This window comes from Stenella coeruleoalba (genome assembly GCF_951394435.1).
Source record: "Stenella coeruleoalba genome assembly, chromosome: 3".
In the NCBI taxonomy this organism is placed as follows: Eukaryota; Metazoa; Chordata; class Mammalia; order Artiodactyla; family Delphinidae; genus Stenella; species Stenella coeruleoalba.
The window spans coordinates 104,815,039-104,839,985 of NC_137148.1; the positions used below are offsets into that span (position 1 = coordinate 104,815,039).

The window sequence follows — 24,947 nt, forward strand, 5'->3', positions numbered from 1 at the left end:
AAAATGAGGCTATGTCATTAAGGCCGCAGTGACAGGTAGATTCATTCCCTGGCACATAAGGGAGACCACAGTGTTTTCATGGGTTAGTGGCTGACGTGCCCAGTCTGTTTCCTTTGATGGGGAATGTGTCAGGCTCCACTGCTGAGGAGGATGGCAACCACGGCCTGACAGGCAGATCTTCAGGACAAAGTGTCAGTCAGTAAATACAGGGCTTCAGAAGCCAGGTGAGTTTTTCACTGAGTTCTAAGAACGAGTTCGTTAAAACAAAACAAAAGCAGCTTCCCAGTCTCTGTCTAGGAGTTGGATCCATCACAAGTGAGACCCTAGGCAGAGCAAACCTCTTCAGTGTCTACTGGTAACCAGAGTGCACTTTCGTCCATGGTGTGCTCCCCGAGACGTGAGGAGACGACCTCTGCCAGGCTTTGGCCACTGTGCCCACAAAGAAAAAGCCGTGTGCAGTGACTGTACCACCCATTCTCTGTGTCCCAGCGGTTGTTGGCAGCGGAGCAGCTAGGGAGAGTGAAGATGCCTGCGGGTTGTCAGGGTCAGGCTTCAAGATCATTGTTGAAGGCCCAGTGGGGACACCATGTTTAGAGGAAAGAAGTCCAGATGAAGCAAAATTGCTTAAGGAGAGACTGACTTTTGGTACGTTTCACTTCATTGACGTGGTTCAAGTTTTACCTTAAATGTACTTTATGCTGACTTGTGGGAGATGGTGGAATCACCCAAGTTTGAAATTCCAGCATTACTCATGAGCGTAGCGGCCCACTTTTAGAATTGTATCATTTTGAGGTAGTTTTTTGTGTTTTCTCATCTTGGTGCCAATGAAAATCATAAACAGTGATGTCAATCTCAAGGTCAGTGTCACTAATTCATATATATATATATATATACTCGCATGGCCTTGGGTGAAACAAATAAATGCTTCTAGAGTGAGGGAATGTACCTCCCCTTAGAGCTCTACTAGGTGGCCCAGAATGGTGGGTTGAGCCATGCATCTGGAGCCAAAAGCTCTTGATCTGAGATCCACGTCTGCCACCGTTTGATCGTAGACACGTAAAAAACGCTTTCATGCCTGATTCCTTATTTATGAGATGAAGAGGTCAAAAAGGTTCTTTGCAACCCCATGGCCTCAACCGGGAAGCCTCTGGGGCGTGTCTGGAGGGCAGGGTGCAGCTGAACAGGTGGGTGAGACTAGGGTGGGTGAGGCTCACTGCTGGCAGCACCCTGAGCAGAGCTGCAGCTTCGCAGTGGCCATGGGGCTCGACACCAAATGGAGGGAGCACAACAATGTGACCTACAGAGCTTGCTCCTTCTGCCCCTTCTCTGCCCTGGAGAAGCCGAGTATGAGTTTGGGGACAGCTGCCTTTGTGAGGCTCTTCCTCTGCACTGGCTCCTGGTTTTGGTGCAGCCTGGCTCCAACATGTGGAGCTTAAAGCACAACTTTAGCAAAGTCCCCGGTTATAGCTAACTTCAGACCGAATCTAAACTACCTTTTTCTATCCATAATGGATACATTTTCTTCTACTCCATTATAACAGATCTTCAGGAAAACGGGTAAAAATGAATTGTTCTCTCTGTGTGTCTCTCTTTTAAAAATTTACACACAAATTTAAAAAAAAAAAAAGGAATTGTTAGCCTTTAAAATCTGATATCTGCTGATGTTCCCCAAGAGACCCTGGAAAGAGTGTCCAGTGATGGCACAGAGACCCAGTTTGGGAGTGTGGTGTGGAAAGCCCAGTCCTGCCCCTCTGGGTAACAGAGAGCCAGGATTCTCTAATCCACACCACATGCGGTGACCTGAGCAGACCCGACAGGACAACAGAAGGCTTGCTGTCTCCTTGCCGACCAGTTGCTCGGAAGCCCTGGTACAGCTGTGGCCGGCTTTGTGGGGAAGTGCAGCGGGACTTGATCTTTTAATCTCTTTTCTCCCTTATAGGTATTATAAATAACAACTGGTCTGTAGGAGTACCTGCCAGAAGGGATTGAGATCTGCATTCTGTACTCAAAAAAGCATTGTTTTGTATCATCTTAACTTCATTAGCCATTAGAGGAGTGGGAGGGGGGGAGAATAAAACCCCAAAGCAGAGCTACTTCGATTTGACCCAGAAAGTCCAAGTTGAGGAATTTAGAATTGAAATCGAGGAAGACAAGGTACTCCAAAACCTCAAATTCCTTAGAACTTCTCTGAGAAAGTAAAAATTGCACACAAGTCAACATCCCTAAGTTCATTCCAAGTTAAACAAGTGAATTGGAGTTTTGAATTCAGGCAGACAGTGAAAAGCTGGGATTCTGACAAGCAGGGTGGCTTCCAAATGTTGGATGCTCTTTGGTTTCCATTTGCTTAAAGTTGAGAGGGAGTTCAATTGTCCATTTTGGCTTCTGTTTGTTGGTTCTGGAGGAATTATGATCTGTTTTAGAGCTCTCTAGGAGGGCAGAGAGGTTACATTCTGCCACCTCCCTCCACGCCCCACCCCCGGCAGAGAAGGCAGTGGCGACACTTGGCTGACGCAGGATCACACAGATGTTATTATGTTTGCTGATGTTTCCCTCCTTCCACCCTTGAGTTCTAGAGACTAGATTACAGGTCCATGCGTGATCCGTGGAAGAATGCATGATGTGTGTTGTAATCATGCAGACAGGTAAAATAAGAAGCAAACAAGAAGCCCCTACCTCTTGGGAAGATATTTGTTACTTACTCCTTAGAATTTGGCTTATTTCTAGTTATTTCTTTTTTAAAACTGAGATAACATAGGCATAACGTTTGCCATTTTAACCATTTTTAAGTGTACTATTCTCTGACATTAAATATACTCATATTATTGTGCAACCATCACCACCATCCATCTGCAGAACATTTTCATCTTCCCAAACTGAAACTATGCACCCATTAAACAGCAACTCCCTGTTTTCCTGTGTCCCCAGCCCCTGGCAACCACCCTTCTATTGATACTTTCTGACTGTGGATGTGACTACTCTAGGTACCTCATATAAGGGACATTGTACAATATTTACACTTTTGTGTCTGCTTTATTTTACTTAGGATAATGCCTTCAAGTTTCATTTATGTTGTAGCATGTTTCAGAATATCCTTCTTTTTTAAGGCTGAATAATATTCTATTGTATAGATATAGCACATTTTGTTTATCCATGTATCCATTAATATACATTTGTGTTACTACCACTTTTTGGGTATTGTGAATAATGCTGCTATGACATTGGTATACAACTCTGTCTGAGTCCCTGCTTTCAATTCTTTTAGAGTATATACCCAGAAGTGGAATTTTTGCATCATATGGTAATTCCATGTTTAATTATTTTAGTTAACGGAAACTCCATACTCTTTCCTACAGCAGCACAGTGTTTTACATTCCCATCAACAATGCACAAGGTTCCAAATTCTCCTCATCCTCAGCAACACTTGTGATTTTCTGGGTTTTTTTTTTTTGATAATAGCAATCCTCATGGGTGTGGAGGGGGTATCTCGTTGTTTTGATTTGCATTTTCCTAGTGATTAGTGACGTTGAACACATTTTCCTATGCATATTGGCCAATAGTGTATTTTCTTTACGAAATGTCTATTTAGGTTCTTTGCCCATTTTTAATTAGGTTGATTATCTTATTGTTGCTGAGTTGTAGGAGTTTTTGTTTTTCCATATTCTGGATATTGATCCCTTATCAGATGTATGATTTGCAAGTACTTTTTCCCATTGTGTGGGTTGCCTTTTCACTCTGTTGATAGTGTCCTTTGATGCACAAAAGTTTTAAATTTTTATGAAATCCAGTTTATCTGGTTTTTCTTTTGTTATTTGTGCTTTTGGTGTCATATCCAAGAAGTCACTGCCAAATTGCTTTTAGATATTTTAACGTATAGCTCCTTTCTCTGTAATACCACAAAAACCATTACTTGTGTAATTTTATCTTTTGAAGGAATTTTGCTTTGAAATAACTCTTTTGTTGTTGTTGTTGGCAGATGGACTTGACATAATTTCAGAATTGGTTGATTTCACTTTCACCCTGCTCTGTCATCTCTCTTCTCTTCATAAGGGATCACAAAGGCTCATTGTGGATAAAGAGAAAAGAGAGAGTAAGGGAAAGGCTTAGTTAGAAAAGGACCTCAATCATTTGTATTATAGGGGCTGAGGAGAGAAAGGCCATATTTCAGAAGTCTGGGGAATATGAGAGGGCCCTTTAGCAATCACGACTTGCAGGAAGTGTATGACACCAAACTGGACTGCCATTTGTCTGAGAAGTCTGAGATTTATTTCCTAAAGCTCATTTTTTCCCCTCAGGCTGGAAAGATTGTTGAAAAGTGGGCAGATCTTAGCTGCAAACCTCTAGGGAATTGACACTCAGTCTCTACCCCAAGGACAGAAAAAGTTGTTCCATATCTGAAATGCCTCCAAGTGTATAGACAATGACTTTTTAAATTTTTCATTCCTTTTTAGAAAACACCATACATTCCTTTCATTTTTAATAAATGCTGCTCTGATTCTTCTTATAGCGTAGAAAATTCTTTTCCTGCTTGCCAACTTCTCATACTTTACTCACTGTTATTTCTGGGTTATATTCTATGCACAAAGCACCATTGATAGTAACCACACATCAAAACACCATGGATATTGCTTGGTATAAAAATGCGACTGGGGAGTGCATCATAAATTTATACAATCTCATCCTCGAAGAGCAAATTAAACACATAGAGAGAGAAGCCCTCAAGGACATTCTTCTTTACACTTGATTGTTCCACAAGAATATTTACAAGGTATATATGTTGTAGTCTTTTCTCATTTCTTATGTTACAACCATATGTCACGACTTCTGTAGCATTGGGCCTCTGTTTACTTGAGACAACTCTGGTTAGCTGAGTATTGGTTTGTTTCCCTACCTGGCATGTGTTCAAATAAGAGATTTCCTGCTTATACATCTGGTCTAAAGAATGGTTTTCTGTGCTAGTAATTGTCCCCGTGCTACTGCCTGCACAGGGATACAGAGAGCTGTGGGTGTCTGGATTTTTGCAGTTTTAAAAAGTTGAATGATGGCGTACTTTTTAAAGGCAACTCTTTTCAAATGAACTGCAGTTTAATTAGTAGATCCCCACTGGCCTCCATACACAGACTTGAAGGAATCAGTGAACAGCTTTACTGGGGACAGGAGCAATGGCAATAAGTTTCTCTAATACATATGTTATAGGATGAGATGTTAAGTTCCTAAAATCCAATTTGGTGGTTGGTTCATAGAGCCCAAGGCATCCAAGGAACTGGTATCCTGAGAAAGCACCTTTCTGGTATTGGATATTAGCTGCATATTTTAAAGTCATAATTAGTCTGGGAGCTAGCAAATGCATCTCATTTGCAGCATCCCATCATAACTCCTAATTTGAATGTCTGCAAGTAGGCACCACAACAAAGCCAGAACTGGGCCCCTCCTGGTCTTGCCCTGCTCCTTCCTCTCCCCATTGTGCCTGTTTATCATGGGCTGCAGGCAAGTGTGGTGGAGCCTGAAGGAGAGAGAAGCAGAATTCAGAGCGAGAGGCCCAGGCCCTGCTCCCAGCTTAACTGGCACCAGGAAAAATGCCTTCAGCTGGCTCGGGGGCTTGTGCACTCCAGGCTTTGCTTGTTTGCCATGGAAATCCTGGTTGTAACAGAGGCCGCTGCCATTCAGACAGCGAGAGGGAAGCTGCTTTCATGGGGAGGCTTTTTTGGCACGGTGTCCGACATACACTCCAGTCAATCACGGTAAAGTGCCTAATAACAGATGTGGTAATTAAGCCTGAAGAACTCTGTCTCTATTTTTTATTGCAGGGAATAACAAAGTGCCTCATTAAACCTCCAATCATGCTGATTTTTGAATTGGGCATCCTGATGTCATCAAAAATGACATCTCTGCAAGAGCTTTCTTCCTAAGTCTTTATCAGCCTAGGGTGCTGACAGGGACAGGTTGGTTCAGTTTTGGTGGGGACAGTTCTGTTCTTTCCGGTCTGCCCTTTGCACTCCAATACTGAAGCATATGCAGATTCCTGGGGTACCATCAGATTCCTTTAAGTACTTTGGATAAAAATAAACAGTTTTATTAACTTTTATGTGCTTGTGTGAATATAAAATGCTCCCTGAATCTCTTTGGTCCAAATTCTACTGCTTATAGCAAGAAATTAACTTCAGCTTTCAATCCTAGAAAGGTTTCAAATAACCTGAAACCATGGTAAATTACCATATTTTAATAAGATAAATTATCTTGGAAAAAGATTTAATTATATCTGAAAAGGTCTGTCTTTGATTGTGGCAGTTTCTAAGGCAAATGTCTTCATTAAGGTTGTTTTCCCTTCTTTCTTTTTTAATGATGAACATGAGTCTGGCTCATCATGGAGAAAATGAATCTAAGAATTTAATAACTTGGGCCAGGTAGAAAAAGTGTATGTCCTCAATAGTAAGAGAACATGGCTTGAAACTCTCTGGAGAGCTTCCTGGATTGTTTAGAGCTGGGTCTATGTGATCGTTGGTGCTCTTGGGAAAGACAGCCAAGTGCTCTGCCCATTTTTGATACGTCTCTACATGACTCTATTGGATAGTGTAGATTTGGAAACAGCATTTATATCATGGAGATGATTTTTTACTTGTTTCTAATCCAGTGTGGCCATAAGCATAGAGATGCTTAAGTATTTTGAAAAGGCCCTGGATCCCATTTTATAAAATTATTGACTCATACCCTTGTCTCCTAATGCATAATTTTGAGTTTTTCAGGATATTACCAAGAGAATTTCTAGTTGATTATATTCTTAAATTTAGCCCTCTTAATCTAATCCAATGAAGCAGATGATTCATCGAGCATAATCAAGGTTTAATTTAATTTCAACCCAGGTATTAAAAAAGCATAAACTTGACCTGCTCATCTAATTAGCCTTGAACAAGCAGTTTGTATGTATTTAACATTTGTACACACACATACATGGAAAGGGATACTAATGTTAATGGCACTCCATATTTGTTTATTCAAATGACACCTAATCACTTTTTTACTACCTTTATCCATTTAGACATTTTCTGCCATTGATGTCAAACATATTTCTTGGCAAATATGAAAGTAGGCACGTGCCCACAGACCTTACCACATTAAAATTTGTTTTAAGAAACTATCTCTATGTACACCTTGCATCAAAAAGTGAGACCTCCTAGGTACAGTAGGAAAGACCTGTGGTTCAAGAGAAGACTGTTGCAAGGATTATTCAGTTGCTGGAAAAGCAAAGCTTTTCTTTAAATAAGATTCCTATTAGTTTTCTTATATTTTCCTTAACAATAGCAAGATCTTCTGGGATGATACAGCTCATGTTTTAGTTCCCGTTCCGTTGCTGGGGAAATGTTTCTATAAATTCAGAGAGATACCTTTCGGATGAAGTGGAAACTTGGCCAGCAGAGTGGTCCTGAGCTAAAGCGCCACCTCCTGGTGGAACAGATCACTTCAGGGATGGTTTCTCAAAGTTACTTGGACGTTTTCCCCAGGTGTGGATGCCGTTCTCAGTTGTTAATCTCTCACCTCAAGCCTCTAGACTCATAATAACTGTCTGTGACTCACAGGATACAATCCCCTGACTACTCTTCAGCCTCTCAGATCACTGCTGAAAACAATGTGGATGTTGCATGCCCCACGGCCCCAAGTTTTGACCTATCTCAATTAACAGCCGTTTATTGAACATCTGTTATATTCTTACCGATGGGGAGAGAAGTAGAGATCAAAGAGGAGTGGAATAAAGACAAGATAAAGACATGGACTCTGCCTTCAAGGAGCTTGTAGTCTAGATGAGGAGGGGGGTTGGTTATGTGAAAAGATGACCAGCAGCACAAGGTAACATACAGATGAAGGATGTGGAGAGTTGGTTCCATCAGAGATTTCTATGAAGCTTTTAGTGAAAAGACCAAAGAATATTTTTACTTATGTCCTGAAAACATCATTAATTAGATATGGAATGAGAGAATAAATTATTGAAAGAGAGAAATAAGTTGACAGGAAGCTTATGTAATGGTTTGAATTTCAAACAGTTAGGGAGGCGTACATGTTGACCCAAGGGAATCATAGAAATTAATCATAGACCCTTTCAAATTAGCAGAGCAAGAAAAATATAATCCATGCAGGAAACTTTTTCCATCCTCCATAGATTCTTCAATTGAGATAGGCTTCATGTATAGTTTAAATCCATTATATTTTATTTTTCCTTTTAAAATTAAACGATTAGAAAGTTTAAAACCTTGAACAAATGACAGTAATATAGTTTATAGGGACTTATTCATAAGAAGGAAATTAAGGTATTCAGTATGATGGGGTCAACTTAATCTTGAATGCTTTGTGCTGCCTGTAGTTTCCAATATTTATGATAAAATGAAGATACTACTATTAGAGATTTTGAAATTAAAAAAAAGAGTCAAGGAAGGGTATTTATAATAAAGGCAAAAGAGAAATGACATTTAAAAGATCAAGAACGGAGGAAGGGAAGAGATTTTAAGAAATGTCATAAATTGCAAAGCCTGTGGCCCTGCAGAGTTCAGAACTCATGGCTTCAGTTCAAATACCTTTAGCTTTTTTGGTTCAAATTGCCCTTAAAGAGTTATTAGAATCTGCTTGAAAGTAAAGGTATTAATCACCATGAAACCTGTAACTATATTGATGTTAATGTTACAGTTTATTTATTTATTCTTAGCGTTATACTTGGTGTGCATTTATGCCCACCTGTGCTTTTCATTTTCTTTCCTTATTTGGGTAATGTATGACACATGTACATTCGGGGTCCATTAAAATCTTCTTTTGCTTGTATCACAATGTGACCTTCATTAAAGACCATCAAGGGCCTTAGGTAGTTCTCAAAATTGAGCCTAGGGCTTCCCTGGTGGCGCAGTGGTTGAGAGTCCGCCTGTCGTTGCAGGGGACACACGGGTTCGTGCCTTGGTCCGGGAAGATCCCATGTGCTGCGGAGCGGCTAGTTCCATGAGCCATAGCCACTGGGCCTGCACGTCCGGAGCCTGCGCTCCGCGATGGGAGAGGCTACAACAGTGAGAGACCCGCGTACCGCAAAAAAAAAACAACAAAAAAATGGAGCCTAAAGTTCTTTTCCTTTCTATATTTCAAGGATATATTTAAAATGACTTTATAATATAAACTTTCCCTTTTCTAAACTATATTTATATTGCACTTCATGAACGCGTCGAAGCAGGGTGGTCCTTCAGTTACTGTAGACTGTAATAATCTGCTAATTGTTGAGGGTTTGTTCTGGTGTGTTCCCAGACATTGTTTTTATGATGAAGTTTGCTGGGATGGGTCCCTCTACCAGCCCACACAGAAAGGCCCTAGGAATTGTGCTCTTCAGCCATGGGGACTCAACTCTTCCCAAGAGTTCTTAGCACAGCAAAAGGCTGCCATTGAGAGCTTGGTTCCATTGCTCCTTTGCCCCTGACTGCTGTACCTTTCTTTGTTACTTATATTGCGTGAATCCCAGCGCATCCTGGTCCCTCTCTTTACTGCTCCCAAATGTATACTCATGGTCACCTCACTTTGCCCACAGCTGAGATGAATATAGGTCTACAAAAATCACGACCAGATGTAGCTATGTGTGAGCAGGGGTGCTTACTGAGAATCAAGGAATGCCAATGAAAAGAAAACCTTTAGCTTTTAAATGAATTTACAGAATAACTATTAATTAAGCCCTTGAAAGTGTCCATAGGTTCTCTATATAAACAACATAATTTTTTTCTCTAATTTTGAACAACTACTTTTCTAGCAAAGGTTTAATTGTTTTCCTATGTTTATATTCACTAGTATTGTAATCATTTTATTTCAACTCCAGGATTTCCCTTTGTAGTAGTATAGTTTAGCAATTAAATGGGATAAAATCTTGAAATATTATTGAGCCCTCCATATGTGGTAAGAATATGTAAAGATGAACAGTGTACTCTTTTGATATCAGGGAGTTTACCAGCTAGTGGAGAGATGAATAAGAAAATGGTGAATAAAATAGTGTGTGTTATTACTCTGACAAAGTCCACATCATCTACTCCCTGGATGCCCCAGAGGTTATGAGGGTAAAGAAGAAGGATGTCTAGGTTGGCCTGGGAGCTCTTCTAAGAGGAAGTAACCTTTGATTCTTGAGGAACTAGTGAGAATTAAGTTGACCAGATAGTTAAGGGCATTCCAAGAAGAAAGAACAGCATGGGGAAAGACATAGAGGAGTGAGAACGTGTAATATTTTGGGAAATTCAAGTAGCAAGGATTGCTCAAGTGATATTTAGAAGTGATATATACCTGTGGGAATTTGCTGGGTGATAAGGCTCAGTTTGGGCTTTACCACAAAGGCAAGCTCTCAAAAGGTTTTAAGTATGAAAGTGTGATGTTCTCATATGTGTTTTGAGAGGGTTGGTGGCAGCATGGAGGATGAATTGGAGATTAATTGGAAAAAGGATAAATTGATCAAACTGAAAAACTAGTCAAAAGTTAGTGGTTCTAGGCCTTGGTTTTAAAACCTACTTTATCTTTACAACAAAAGGTCAAACTAAAGGACCAAAACCACAGAACTGTTTATTGCTGTAGTTAGAATGAGGAATGAAACTAAGTTAATAATAAATGATAGAGGCATATATTTCTCAACTCTTTATTTTGTATTCCAGTGTTAAAATAAAATTAAAAACTTAATGACTCAGGAAGAGCCCCCCCCCAAAAAAAATACTGGCCATTTCCTCATTCCTGATAGAAGTTTTTGGTAAGATATAAAAGTGATAACCAACTTAAAATGCTGGGACCATACTAAGTAGATACAGTTGGACTGAAAATGAATTTAAAAGTACATTGGAAAGCAGGTAAAAATCGCCAAATGCTATGTTAAAAAATAATTATAAAATCATCCTAGAATATACAAAGATTATAAATACTTGCAGTAAGAGATAACGACTCTTGCAGTGATTTTGCCATTGGAAAATTGCCTTAAGCCCTAAAAAATAATGAAAAATAAATTAATGAGAAACATTTCCCATAAGAAGATCAAGCATATTTGGCTGAGAATGAGAGAGAAAAATTAAAATGCCCATAAGAGTTGTAAAATTATGCCCCATTTCAAAGTAACAAAGTCCTCCCCCAGAATTTTTTAAAAATAAAAGGTACTTTAAGTTATATAAGAGATGTACAATGGACTCATAGTACATAAAAATTATTAGTTCTGGAAAAACCCATAATTTGAAATATATGTATTTTCAACAGATTTTTATTAGTTCAATTTACCAATTCCAAATCTTGCTGGAGAAGTCCTACCAGACACAAACCTTTTTCTTCTTTAAACTAGTTTTCTTTACTTAAATTCTTTATTCAAGTCTACATACTTGACTCTTCTCTATACTTTATTATTCTTTAAAGTTATTCTTTAAAGTTATTTATTCATTCATTTGTTCTTCATTCATTCTTTTGCCCTCCTCTCTGTGAGGTGCTGTTCTAAGTACCAAGGACATCACAAAGAACCAAAAAGGAATCATTGCGCTGAGGAATTGGGGGAATGTCCATTTACCTTTCATTAACTCCTTTGCCTCAGCCATTAGCAAAACTTTTATGAGGCTGTGTCCACTCTGCTCCTTCTATGCAGAGATTGGGTGGACATAACTCATGGTGAGCTCCTCCTCCTTGGAATGAGAAAGGGCATTCACGAGTTACCTGATTAAAGTCTTGGCCATTTGTCAATATTTTAGAGTTAAACTTTTATAAGAACCCCAGGGCCTATAGCTTGTATATTTGTATTCTGTTAAGACTGGCATCAGCCGCAAAAAAAAAAAAAAAAAATTTGTCTTTATTATCTTTGTGTGTAGCAATTCAGAATATTGTGCAAGATAAACTGATAGGATCTTGCATTTTGGTCCACTATTAGGCTAAGGAGAAGCTATTTATGAAATAGGTTTGTGACCTTGGGCATACATGTAATTTCTCTGGATCACAGCATCATCATCTGTGAAATTAGGGTACTGGACCAGCTTCCTGCTGACGGCCATCTTCCCACAAAAATCGATGAATCATAGGCATTCTGGAGGTTTATAAGAAAGGCAAATGGAAAATACAACTCTCATTTTAAGTCTCCTTGCCATTAAACCTGCTTTCCTGACTGATATGTCTGAACAGGAAGTAAAGCGAGAGCGAATCAGTGACCCATCAGTGATCAAAGTTTGACACTCAGCCAGACTAGAACGTCAGTCGCTATACCTTCCTGTCCCCGTGCCATCCAGATCCTGGATTTCCCTAAAAATGACAGAGAAGGACAAATAAGATACAGGGAAATCAGAAGAGTGTTATGGATAATGTGAATGAAGGAAGTAGTATGGAGAATGGCTCTTAACTTTCCTGTCAATATGCGATTGTTCTCAAACTATTATTCAGGGTTGTTCTCAAACTATTATTCAGGGTCAGACAGGGTCAATTCTTGAATAAAAGATCTGTCTCGATACCACAGGAAGTGGTGCTGCTGCTTCAGCATGTGGCACTTCATCTACTAAAACAAAGCCCTATTTTTAAGAGTCATAAAGTTGGGGTTTGGGTTGTGGCTTCTTATATTTGCACATAGATGCTGTTGGTGAGGAAGCGGAAGTGGGAGAGATGGCAGCTCCAGCATTTTCTCCAGAATGTCCTGCCAAGTGCAGCTTTGAGTAATTATCTTCTGCCTACTTACACTTCCTCAGCAATTTCCTCACATTTTATCCCAAATCTTCAAAGCTTTTGCCCATGTGGGCTTAAAACCATGTGGATAAAAGTGTCCAGACTCTTTTGTGGCAATGCCTGCAGCTAGAGATGTCTGTGGTCACTCTGCATCCTGGTCTGGATTAGTGGTTCAGAGCTGAGTAACCCTGGGAAGAATGGCAGTGGAGTTCCGCTGTCACTGATTATTTGCAACATCTGTACAGTCTAAACATGGAAATACCTTATGTACTTTCTAATTCACATTTTCAGTTTTGACCAGGAAGTTGCTTGGTCACTTGAAGAATCTAACTTTGAATGAATTTGCATTTCAAGAGGCTCCAATGCACAGATGGAGTATTATTTTAGGAAGACTATGACTGTTATACCTGATGGAGAGGTACTAATAATTTGACTGGAGTTAAGAAACCTGAGTTCTGTGATCTAATGTCAGACCACCCACAGACTAGCTCCGTGATCATGGTCAGGTCATCCTAACTTGGACCTTCAGTTATTCCATTCATAAAACGAAAGGATTTTGACTGGATTCCATAAAACCATAAACTGTAACTTTCTGTTCTATTTTTTAGCACAAATGCTCTGTGGAACCCAGGATATGTGTAGTGCTCTGGAAAATTTTGGGGAGCCAAATGAATGTTAAAAACTTCAATTAAAAAAAAATTAAAAAAAAACACTTCAATTATATGGCCTGTTATGAAGTATTAAAAATAGAGGAATGGTATATATGTGTGTGTGTGTGTGTGTGTGTGTGTGTGTATGTGTGTTTGCCTTAATAGAATCTAGATAGATGCAACTGACAGGAGAATTTTCTAAAATCTTGGTTCCATAGAAATTCTTTTCCTCATGGGGTTTGTGTTCCTCTGTTTTCTTCTCTAAGAAATGATCTTTGAGGAAAGTAAGGCTTGACTTAGATTGCTCAGCTGTGCCTAATGGTGAGTGTCTCAGGAATTGAGGGTTAGCACAATGACCTAGAGTTGGACGAGCAGGTCCCCCTTGTCATGCCAGTGATGGGGGCAGATGAACGTCGTCATCTTTCCTACTATAGCAGCATGCACCATTGAAACGGACCTGCCCGAGAGGAGAGGGACCGTGCAAATACTTGGGCTTCCTGTTATTGTTCTGTCCTCCCACCAGCCCTGCGTGCAAGGAAAGACCTAAGATGCTGAGACACTCAAAGTATCCTGCTGCACATCAGAGAATTCTACTGATATTTTCTCCTCTTACCCTTTAATTTGACTTTTCCTTTCTAAAGGAAATTGCCTTATTTTGTCATTCATTCTGTTTCCATTGGATTTTTTCCTGCTTGTACTGTGTCAGGATATTGGTCAAACCTGAAATGTCCAGCTTCTTTAATTAGTATTGTTGGTTGAAAGAAAACAAAAAACAATAGTCTCCCTTTCTTTCTGGGCTGATCAAGTTCTATTTTCTAGTTCATTTTTCTTATACACATTTATTCCTGGACTGCCTGAGGTCTCATGAAGTGTTTGGATATTTTAACTTGAGTAAATCTTAAACCATGATATTCAATGCCATTCCTGACCTGGCTCTAAAATTCCTTTTCTACTCACTTGATTTTCTACTCTGTGCTCCAGACAGCCTTGCCCATTTGCTTTTCCCTCTGGGAAGCTGCTTTCTCTTGCTTTTGCTCCTACTCGTTCCTTTGGGTGCAACCTCCCCTGCTCCATCTACCCAGCACAGCCCTCAATATGCTCTTATCCCCACTTTCCAGCTGGAAATACTTTCTTAACTTCCATACTTACTTTGTAACCTCTTTTGACCCTAATCATAATTTTTATTGCCTTGTTATTACTATCCACATGGTAGGGCTCTCACATTAGATTAGAAATTCTGGGAGGGCGGAAATGTCCCTGATCAATGTCTGCTGATTGAGAAAACAAATGTTTGTTCTTCAGCAAAGGCTTTGAACTATGTTTATGTGAAACATTGTTAAAATAATTACATTATTAGGACAGTTGATGAAATTTGAATTAGGTTAAGGTTACATCGTACTTTAGCATCAGTGTTAAATTTCCTCAGACAGTTGGGTTACACATAGGTGAACATTCTTCTTTTTAGAAAATGTAAATTGAAGTATTTAGAAGTATTTTCATATGTACAAATTACTCTCAAATGGTTAAAGAATGTGTATATATATTGCCTATATATGTGTATGTAGATAGTGGTAAAGTAAATGTGGCAGAGTGTTAGCAACTAGTGCGTCTGGGTGAAGGGCACTCTTTGTTCTATTTTTATAGCTTTCAAATATATTTGAAATTATTTTAAAATAAAAAGTTAACAAAATGAAATAATTAAATTTTATATGCCATCTAATCAAAGATAATCACAGAAGACTAGGAATAAAGGAACATGTATTTGTAGATGAAAAATTAACTTATGGAAAAGTCTAGAATCCATTCATTTAATATTTTACAAATGACATTGCACAGAGCACGTGATGAAGTCTCCAAGTTGTGAAGCAGATCAACTCTTCTGGATAGTCAGATGCTAAATGGTTAAGGATAAATGGCAGGATAATTTGGGACAGTGCTTTGTGTGGAAAAGCAGCAGATGCACCTTAAAACACAGGTATTGTGAGGTCATGCCTCTAGGGACGCAATAAGTCGAAGTGCAATTAGAAGTTGATGGGCTCTTGCTAGGAGTTCTAATGTAGAGAAAAGATTTCAGAAGCATTGCAGGTGTTTCTTTTGTGTACAACTGATACTGAAGATGCCAACTAAATGGCAGGCATTTTTGAGAACTATTTTGGAAGTCAAAATATTTTTGGTATAGACATATTGAAATATAGGCATATTGGATATCTATTGCTGTGTAACAAATTAACCTAGTGGCTTAAAACAACAAACATTTATTATCTCATAATTTATGTGGATCAGGAATTTGGGAGAAGCTTAGTTGGTGGGTCTGGCTCAGGGTCTCATGAGGTTGTAGCTGGTATTTCAGCAGGGACTACAGTCTTCTGAAAGTTTGACAGGGGCTGGAGGATCCACTCACATGGCTGTTGGCAGGAGGCCTCAGTTCCTCACTATGCCCATCTCTCTATAGGGCTGCTTGAGTGTCTTAATGACATGGCAGCTGGCTTCCTGCAGAATGGTGATCCAAAAAGCAAGATGGAAACTGCAACGCCTTTGATGACCTAGGTTTGGAAGTTATACTCTGTCAGTTTTGCAATATCCTATTGGTTACATAAGTCTATTCATTGTGAGAAGGGTTTACACGAGACAGAATTCATTGGAGGTCATCCGGGAGGCTGGCTACAACAATAGGGTATAATGAGTGCTGCAAATCATAGCTGTTGAAAAAGGGAAAGAAGGAGTGTATCTTATAAAAGGGATAAAGGGCTTGTTGTTGGATGGGCCAAAAAAATTAGAGATCTTCATGTTGGGAAGAATAGGTAGGAATATTACTGAGGAATATTAAATTGTGAGAGTTTAGGAAAATCAATATAATTTTATTTACTGAATTCTGGAATGAGAAGTAGTGTTTGAAGTTTTGAAGTTTGAAGTCTTTTTCTAATAAAGAAGAGGTGTATTGTTTTCCCAGTAGGAGATAAAAATAGACTGAATCAAGAAAATATAACTGGGACTGAGAATGGCTTAAACCCAGAACAGCTCTCCCAGTTATCAACCCTATTTTCTAGTATGTGTCCCAATCCTGCCAATTCTTTCTTTCATTGCTCTCTCACATACTTCCCATTCCTGAGGCTACCACCCTGGGACAGGCATCCCACGTCACACCCGAAGACACTAATCTCCACTCACTTTCTTCACCACCAGGAGGCAATCCCTTGGTTGGATTTTGAACACCTACTCTGTGTTAATCTTCAGAACACCTCTTTCATCAAATAATGCACCCTGCTCATAGACTTAAGTGTATTCCACTGCAGACAGAATAAAACCATCTGAACTCCTTAGCCTGGGGCTCCAGACCCTTCATCAAGAAGCTCTTCCTTCCTTTCTAGCACTGCTTCTCAAGATTCCTTACAAGACCTCCTGCTCTCCACTCTCAAGGCTTGACTCACACTTTTCCTTCTGCCTCGTGGCCCCTCCCCATTGTATTCATTTGCCCAAAGGCTTCCTTTAATCCTGATGTGATGCTGAGGGCAGATCGCAGATGTTGCAGTCATCAGCCAGCCATGTTCGAATCACTGCTCTGTTTTAATTGATTTCAGGTGAAACATTTAATCTCAGCCAGTGAGATTATGCATGTGAGGTACGAGGTACAAGGTAGGCACTCAGTGATTTCTAGTTTTTCTCCTTTTGGAAACTTTCTTTTCAAGTTTGACCTCTTTCATGAGCCTTCACTGCTCACATCGATTTTTCTATCTTCTTAAAACTCTGGCAATTCTTTCTACATTGACTCATTTGTCAAATAATTATATTTTATTTATAATCTTCCTCCATAGTAGATTTTGAACTATTGAAGCTAGAGACCATGCTTCATAAGTCATAATACTCCCCGCAGTTGCTTGCACTTAGATCCTTAGTGAGGACTGTTTGTGGACTTTTTTCCATATGTTGTAGGAGATGGATTTACAGGGATGTCATAGAGTACTTTGCAGAGTTGATGATGAGCGGGTGACCATGGCTTCCCCCAAACTCTCCCTTAATGTCACCTAGATTACACCTGTGGGGCGGCTGGTTAAGTAGGTGAGGCTGTACCTCTGTGTTACCCCAGCAGCTCTTTCAGTCTTAATCCTTAATTGTGGCTGCACCCTGCTGCGTTGAGATGGCCAACGGTTGTGGCTGTTCTCCGTGTGGTGTGAGCCCCTCAGGGTATCTCAGTGCCTGGCAGCCTCAGGGGTTTGCCCAGTTTTTGCTTGATGTGAAGTGCTCAGTGAATGCCAGAACTGATATTAAACACCCACTTCATGCTAATGTGTTAGTTTTTTTTTTTTTGGTTGTTTATAAAATCCTTATAAGTTTATAAAATAGGATTTGAGAATACCTTTCTTTTTTTAAATGTTAATAGCCACACTCATTTAACTTTTATTATTAGAAGCTTCCAAGGAATGCTGGGGGGGCTGCCATTACAACATGATTTAGTTTGACTTAGAAGCATATCTTGGTTGTGGTATTTGATGTGAGCAAAATGATGTGAGGATCCCCAGATGAAAATAGATAGCATTTTACTGCTTCCAGTTTGTAGTTATGCTTGAGTAAATTAATACGCTATTAGAATAACTAGCTTTGGGTGGTGAAAATAGAAATCAGGACAGTGCCTCAGGGATTCCTTTTATCGGTGAAGTAGTATTTCCATGGAAGTCGTCGTCTGAGGTTGTTCTTGGGGCAACCAGCAAGCGTTACTCTTTTGACATCTTGACTACCCTGAAGCTGGACCTTTGATACTCTATTCACAGGTTCAGAGCTCCAGGAAGCGTACAGCACATCTGGGCAGCCTTTCTGAGTGATTCATGGTAAAGCTAGTACATCCTTTACAGATAACGTGATAGAGTGATCAGTAGACTAGGTGACTCTTGGTATCCAGGGGGGAAATTGTGAGAATGTGGCTGTTCTTAATCAGTAAATCACTTTCATCGAGAGAACTGTGAGAGGATTTTAGAGTAGTGAGCTTGAAAAAACAGTGGGTAAGGGCATCCAAGTTATTTCTATGTGTGCACTTAATGATTCTAATAAGGAAATAGATTTTAGAGCCAGAAAGAATTGTCTGGAATCATTTATCCTTCTGTTGTTGCAAAAATAAATTAGCAAGTCAACGCCCCATTATTTATTTCTCCCTAACACACTCATAAAGAAACTACTCCCTGTCATCACAACTCGGACTCATCCATTGTAAGGATTTTATTCAACCTGATTGTTTACTGAGTTTTTTGTAGTAGAATAAGCAAAGCCTGCCTTCCCAGTAGGCAGTAAGAGTTAACTCTGCCTGCTGTGTTTCCTCTTTCTAATAGGAGCACTTTAGCAATGCTCATCAGTTGTACTGATTTTCTGTTTTGATTTTTCCATAATAATTAAGTGAATGATATGGAATGCAATCAAGTTTGGCACTAGGGGGTTCATGCAAATGTCTCTTTATTTTTTTACATTTAAAATTTTGTTAAACTTAAGAGGCAAATTATTTGAAGGCAAAGACTGGGTGGGTAGGGGTAGCTCAATATCCAATTTAGAGTTTTGAATATTTTCAGAACGTCTGTTTCAAGGAAGCATATCACCACTGTGTTGCCTTTTTTTTTTCAGTTGAAATAATGCTCTTTTTTAAAGATTGTGTTTTGTTTTCATTTGCGCTCTAAGATTATAGTGTCAGACAAGATGGCACAGCTTAAAAGAGAAATGAGGAAGAAAAATATTTATTGAAGTTTTTTCCTTCAGGGTAGACACAAAGGAAAAAAGGTACACACGTTTACTCATCAAAACCTATAGAAGAAAACAAATCAAAAAGGGAAAAGGTATATGAAATGCCTTACCCACTTGTTTTGATTGCCTATCAGTGACAAGACAAACAAAAGGAAGGACCACCCATGTTTCTGAATATAGGGAAATATTTCATTTCTATACTCCTTTACAGCTCATTGGCACATTTGGGAAATGTCTTCTCCCCCTACCATGTATCAATATAACATATGAATTATTTCCTCAAATGATTTTAATCAGTTCATGTGAGTTTGCACGATCCTTTCTTCTTGATTTAGCAATTCTTTTTGCTTTGAACATTTTATACTTTAATGTAGATGATTCTAGAACTCAGTTAATTTTCTAATTTTGATTTGGAAAATGCTTTGGGAGTAAGAGACGGAGTGACATATATACAATTTTAAATATACTGATATTTTTCCTTCCATGAATGCCGCCGGCAACTTTGCAGTGCGGTTTGATTTTTCTGTGTGCTGAATTTCAGAAGCAATAAGGAGGTGACCAAATTCTGCTTTTTCTTTTTTCTCTGCCATCCCCTTAGTGAGGTTAAACCCTTCATGGGGCCATGCATCAAGTACAAAACAAAAAGAGATACCAAATTAACGCTAAAATTTTCACATTAAAAGAGAACACAGGGACTTCCCTGGTGGCTTAGTGGTTAAGAATCCGCCTGCCAATTCAGGGGACACGGGTTCGAGCCCTGGTCCGGGAAGATCCCACATGCCGCGGAGCAACTAATCCCGTGAGCCACAACTACTGAGCCTGCGTGCTGCAACTACTGAAGCCCACGAGCCTAGAGCCTGTGCTCTGCAATAAGCAAAGCCGCCGCAGTGAGAAGCCAGTGCACTGCAACGAAGAGTAGCCCCCACTGGCCGCAACCAGAGAAAGTCCACAGGCAGCAACGAAGACCCAATGGAGCCAAAAATAAAATAAATAAATAAATTCATTAAAAAAAGAGAGAGAGAGAGAGAGAGAACACAGCCTCTTCCTTTTTCTTGGCAGTTTGATTCATTGCTTCCAGCAATTTCCAACTTTACAGACTAAACATTTCTAATTGGGAAATGGATGGTTTGAGTCTGAGTTGGTGATTCAGGATATAAACTTTCCAGTTTGGGGTAATTGTTTGTGAGTAGTTGGCAGATTACTGCTGACCAGCTCTTGTTTTGTCTTTAGGAAAGAATGAAAGTTAAGATACATATTTCACGCTTCGTTGAAACAGAATACTTACCTGACATAGATAAGGCAATGAGACAGAGAGATATTTGCCATGTTTATTTGTTACAAGCAAAATATAAAAGGTTTACTTTTTTTGATGGATGAGGAAAACAGCACAGTATATTACATGTCCTTAACTGTGAAATGGGGATGATAAAAATACCTACGTAAGTTACTGTGCAGATTAAATAGGTAATTCACATAAAAGGTTCAGCACTGTGCCTGGCACAGAGTAATAGGTCAGGAAATGTTAGCTGTTATTGTTTATCATCATCATCATTACTTTGTATTTATTTCTGTTAAGTAGCATAGCTTCTTTAATTATATAATGTTAAGCTTCAGATTTTACAACTTCATGATGGTTAGCCTGTGAGAAACATCAGTAATTTGAATTAATTTATAAGCAATATTTTGGCTACTCATTTATGCTTTATATGTTGGAATTATTTCATAATGATAGAAATCTCTCAAAGATTTCACTACCTCTCATAGTGGCTTACACTATCTTTTAATTATCCTACAAATCCATGACCTTTATTCCTTATTCCAAATCAAACATTTTCTTTTGTTTTAGCCTTTGTGGATTCAGAGATAGGTAATTTGTCATAATATACTTAATATACTTGTGCTTATAACAATCTTGATTTTAAAGAACTTAATACTTCCTCGTTTAATCTATTGTCTGGAATCTGAAGGATAAACTATTTCCTAAGGTTAGGTGTTTGCCCATATTGTTGTTTATTATTTGTTTGTTTTAAGATAAACTTACCTTTTAAAACCACAAGATGATTATTCAATGAATTTGGTTCCCAGACACTAAAAACTGGTAATCTCATGGTGTGGAAAATTAGTACAAATTCTCAAAATGCCAGCTCTCACCCAGAAAATAACTGCTTAGTCCCATAATCTGACCAGTTGTTACTAGTTTCACCAGTTTACCAACAAGCAGGCTAATGCTTGTTTTCTTTTTTTTTTTTTTTTGGCCTCCCGGCATGTGGGATCTTAGTTTCCTGACCGGGGATTGAACCTGTGCCCCTTGCATTGGAAGCGATGAGTCTTAACCACTGGACCGCCAGGGAAATCCTGGATCAGCTATTTCTATGTCCATTTTTATAATGATTATATAAAATCATTTTATATAGTGTGACAAACTTTTCCTCCTCACTAAGGGCCAGGTTCCCCACACCCCTGCCCTCCCCTGCCTCCCAGGAGGAGGGCTTCTGTGCTTCCATCTCCATGAGGGGCTCACCCTCCACCCAAGGGGCCGTATCAGGCATCCCTCCTCACTCTTACTCCCACATCAATCACCAAGTCCTGTCTATTTCGCCTCCTGAAAAACTCCCAGAGTCACTCAGTTCCCTGCAACCCCAGTGTTACTTCCTTATTTCACTCGCAGTGGTGTCTCACCTGACCTCCCTCTAATAGTCTCCTCCTGCAGGTCCCTCACCCCCTGAAGCCAGTGATCTTTCGAATGTCACCCTGTAGCCTTTCCTAGCTCTCGGTAATCCTCGGATGAGGTTCACATACTTTGCAATGTCTTATAAAACCCATGGTGATACGCCCCATATCTTTCTCCAGCTGAGCTAGTTTGAGCTCCCTAAGTGTGCCTGACCTTCCCTCACCTCCGTTCCCTCTGCCTGGAACATTCTCCTCCCTCTTCTTCTGTCTCCTTTGCAGGCCTAACTCTTCTGAAGATATGTTGCTAACTGTTTTTCCTTTTTGGTCTTTCTTCCTCTCAATAGTAATACCAGGTTCATTTTTTCTAACACTGACCGCCAAACACCTTTACACTTTTTTTCTATACACCTGTGTAGAAACCTCTATAAAACAGCTGGTTTTGTCTCTGTTCAGCAGATGGGGAGACAGAAGCACTAAATATAAGAAATGTAAATCACAATTATTAAATTATAAAGATCTTGATGGGCAGGGACAGGAACTAGATGTGTGTTTTATGTCCAGTGTTTGCACGGTGCCTAGGATAGAGTGGGCATTCAGTGAACGTTGAATGAATTATTGAATGACTCTCAGTTTAAGCCTGAGGTGCCTCTCTCTTGAGTCAATGGAGCTTCTGTTTCATTATTTATCCTCTAGGACAAATGAGGCCAGATTCCTCTGTGTGCCCTCTTCTTCCAGAAGGGAAATATGCCTGGTGAGAGAATCTGGAAGACTGTGTTGCTCTGAGCTGTTTGGGTAGATTCCTTTAATGTTAGCTGGCATGGAAGAGAAAGTCTCTTGTTATGGTGGCAATTAATGATGATTTGCACTTTTTAGTAATTTACAAAATGGTGACCATCCTGACAACTTAAGAAGTATCTCTCTGTCCTGGACCGTGAAAGCTGGTGACCCATCTTAAATCCAAGACTCGTTATGCATGTTTCAGCCCTAGTAACAACTGGTACTGAATAGTTGATGTGCTCAGAAGAATTCTGTTTGGGTCATTTTAACGCATCTTTAATTTGGATTTCTTTTCTTGTAGGTTGTTCTTCAGAAACAATGGTTATTTCTTTGAACTCATGCCTGGGCTTTATCTGTATACTGTTATGCCACTGGATCAGGACAGCATCATCTCTGAACCTTGAAGACCCTAATGTGTGTAGCCACTGGGAAAGGTAATGGTTTTGAAAGTAATCTGAGAAATAATTTCTGATAGATTCCTTTATGTACTCTCATTATCAGTACCATATATAAAATTAGAATTTGAGAAGAGATTATAAAATTACTTATATGTAAAAATCATTAGTTATATGTAATAATTAGATAGTATAATTCACCTTGGTCTTAGATATTATATATTATGTGAAGAAAACTTGATATACTTACTGATTCTAACAAAGGTGCAGTTGTAAGACCAAGGAAAACATTAACAGATTGATTAAAACGACCTCCCTAAGGTCTTCTCCCTGCTCTGTATCTGTTTGCAATAATTTGGTGGAACTGGACCTATGCATGGGAACCAATGAGGGAGCAGTGGAAGACAGTGTGGAATAATATCCTAGAGTGTTGAAATGAATGGCATAAAAAATTGTGCAGTAGGTGGCCTGAAAGGGAAACATGATTTCTGGAGGAACTGGCAAGGCTGCATGGAAGTATTGTCCCCTGAGATGTCTTTGAAGACCTGAATAAGACGAGTAGATGGCAGTGATTGGGTGGGGTTCTAGGATGGAAGGTAGTTTGAAACCAGTGCCATGCAGACCACTAAGGACTGTGCCCAGTAAAACTAGAGTCAGTGCAGGATTGAGGAGGGCAAGGTTGAATAGATTATTTGAAAGCAGATGATGTAGTATCCAGATCTAGGTGATTTGCAGTAGGAAATACAGAAGTACAAAATAATAGGTCATCTTATAGTCCCTTTGGGAACACAGAAACAGCACAAACCATTTAGTGATACTGCAGTGCCGTCAAATGCAGTTTACTGTGCTCTCATGTGCTACTTGCATTCCTAGGAAAGTGTGTATCTTTATCCAAAATTAACATTGCACTTGCAAGTTGTTCAAGCAAATAGAAGGTGTCAAGTACTAGAGATTAATACATATTTGTAATAGCTGTAAGTTCAATGACATCAAACTCTTGGTCTCTTTTTCCTGTCACCCTCAGCATCCTGATGAGTACACCACAGAGTAAACATTCTAATCGCTGTGTCACCCACTGGTGGGATGCACAAAGCTCAGAGTCTTTCAAGCACAGCAGCTGTATTATTCTAGGGGCACACTGGTTCCTCACTCATAGCGTTATTTATCGGTGAGGGCTCGTCCCCATCTCCATTGGCAGTATTACATTCAGGGTAACAAAAACATATTTTCCTGATCAATCAATCGAGTTATGTAGCCTTATGAAACTTTAACCTGTAGAGGAAATATGAATGTGTAATAAAGTTCTATATATTTGTGCTATTAACTATGTTATATAGAATTTAAGGGAAGGGACCTCCTATTAATTATCTTTATAATTTTCACAGAACCACTCATAAAACATTTCATCAACAAAGTACATAATAAATATGATTAAAGTAATAAAAATGAATTGATGAATACGTGAATAAGAACATATCAAATTTAGAAGAGGGATCGTCCATTGGTGGTTGAAGTTCTTGGCGGATGATAGCTTTGGAATGGGAGGAAAAATCAAATTTGTTAGGTACTGTGAGATAAGAATCAAGAGATCTTGGTAATACATTAACTGTGGAGGTGAAAGAGGCAGAAAAGGCTGAGATTTAGAACCTGCTGTGAAAGAGTGCACATATGGAAAAATAAAAAGAAGAGAGCTGATTTGACAGGGAAGAGATTATTGTGGTTTTATCATGTTGTATTGATATGATCAGTTTGAAATATGGGCCTGGATGAATGTTTAACTTTTCATTTAAACAAAACATTAAAAAGATATTTCCCCAGGTTTTCTTTTTTTTTTTTACTGGATGTGTTGGGTCTTCGTTGCTGCACACAGGCTTTCTCTAGTTGCCGCAAGCAGGGGCTACTCTTTGTTGCGGTGCAAGGGCTTCTCATTGCTGTGGCTTCTCTTGTTGCTGAGCACAGGCTCTAGGCACGCAGATTTCAGTAGTTGTGGCTCGAGGGCTCTAGAACGCAGGCTCAGTAGTTGTGGCGCACGCGCCTAGGTGCTCCGCGGCATGTGGGATCTTCCCAG

At 39.4% G+C, this 24,947-nt stretch overlaps 1 protein-coding gene across 6 annotated transcripts in view; it reads left to right on the forward strand.

The window, feature by feature from the left end:
• MEGF10 (multiple EGF like domains 10) overlaps positions 1-24,947 on the forward strand; it is a gene marked incomplete at its 5' end in the record, with an annotated part of 363,778 nt that overhangs the window by 217,844 nt on the left and 120,987 nt on the right. For 3 of the 6 annotated variants that reach the window (XM_079916644.1, XM_079916645.1, XM_079916646.1), the window contains one exon: positions 22,786-22,918. In XM_079916644.1, the coding sequence (XP_079772770.1) occupies positions 22,803-22,918 (116 nt within the window). Of the gene's footprint in view, positions 1-22,718; positions 22,919-24,947 lie in introns of those variants that run through there. The other 3 variants (XM_079916643.1, XM_079916647.1, XM_079916648.1) reach the window with 2 other exon arrangements.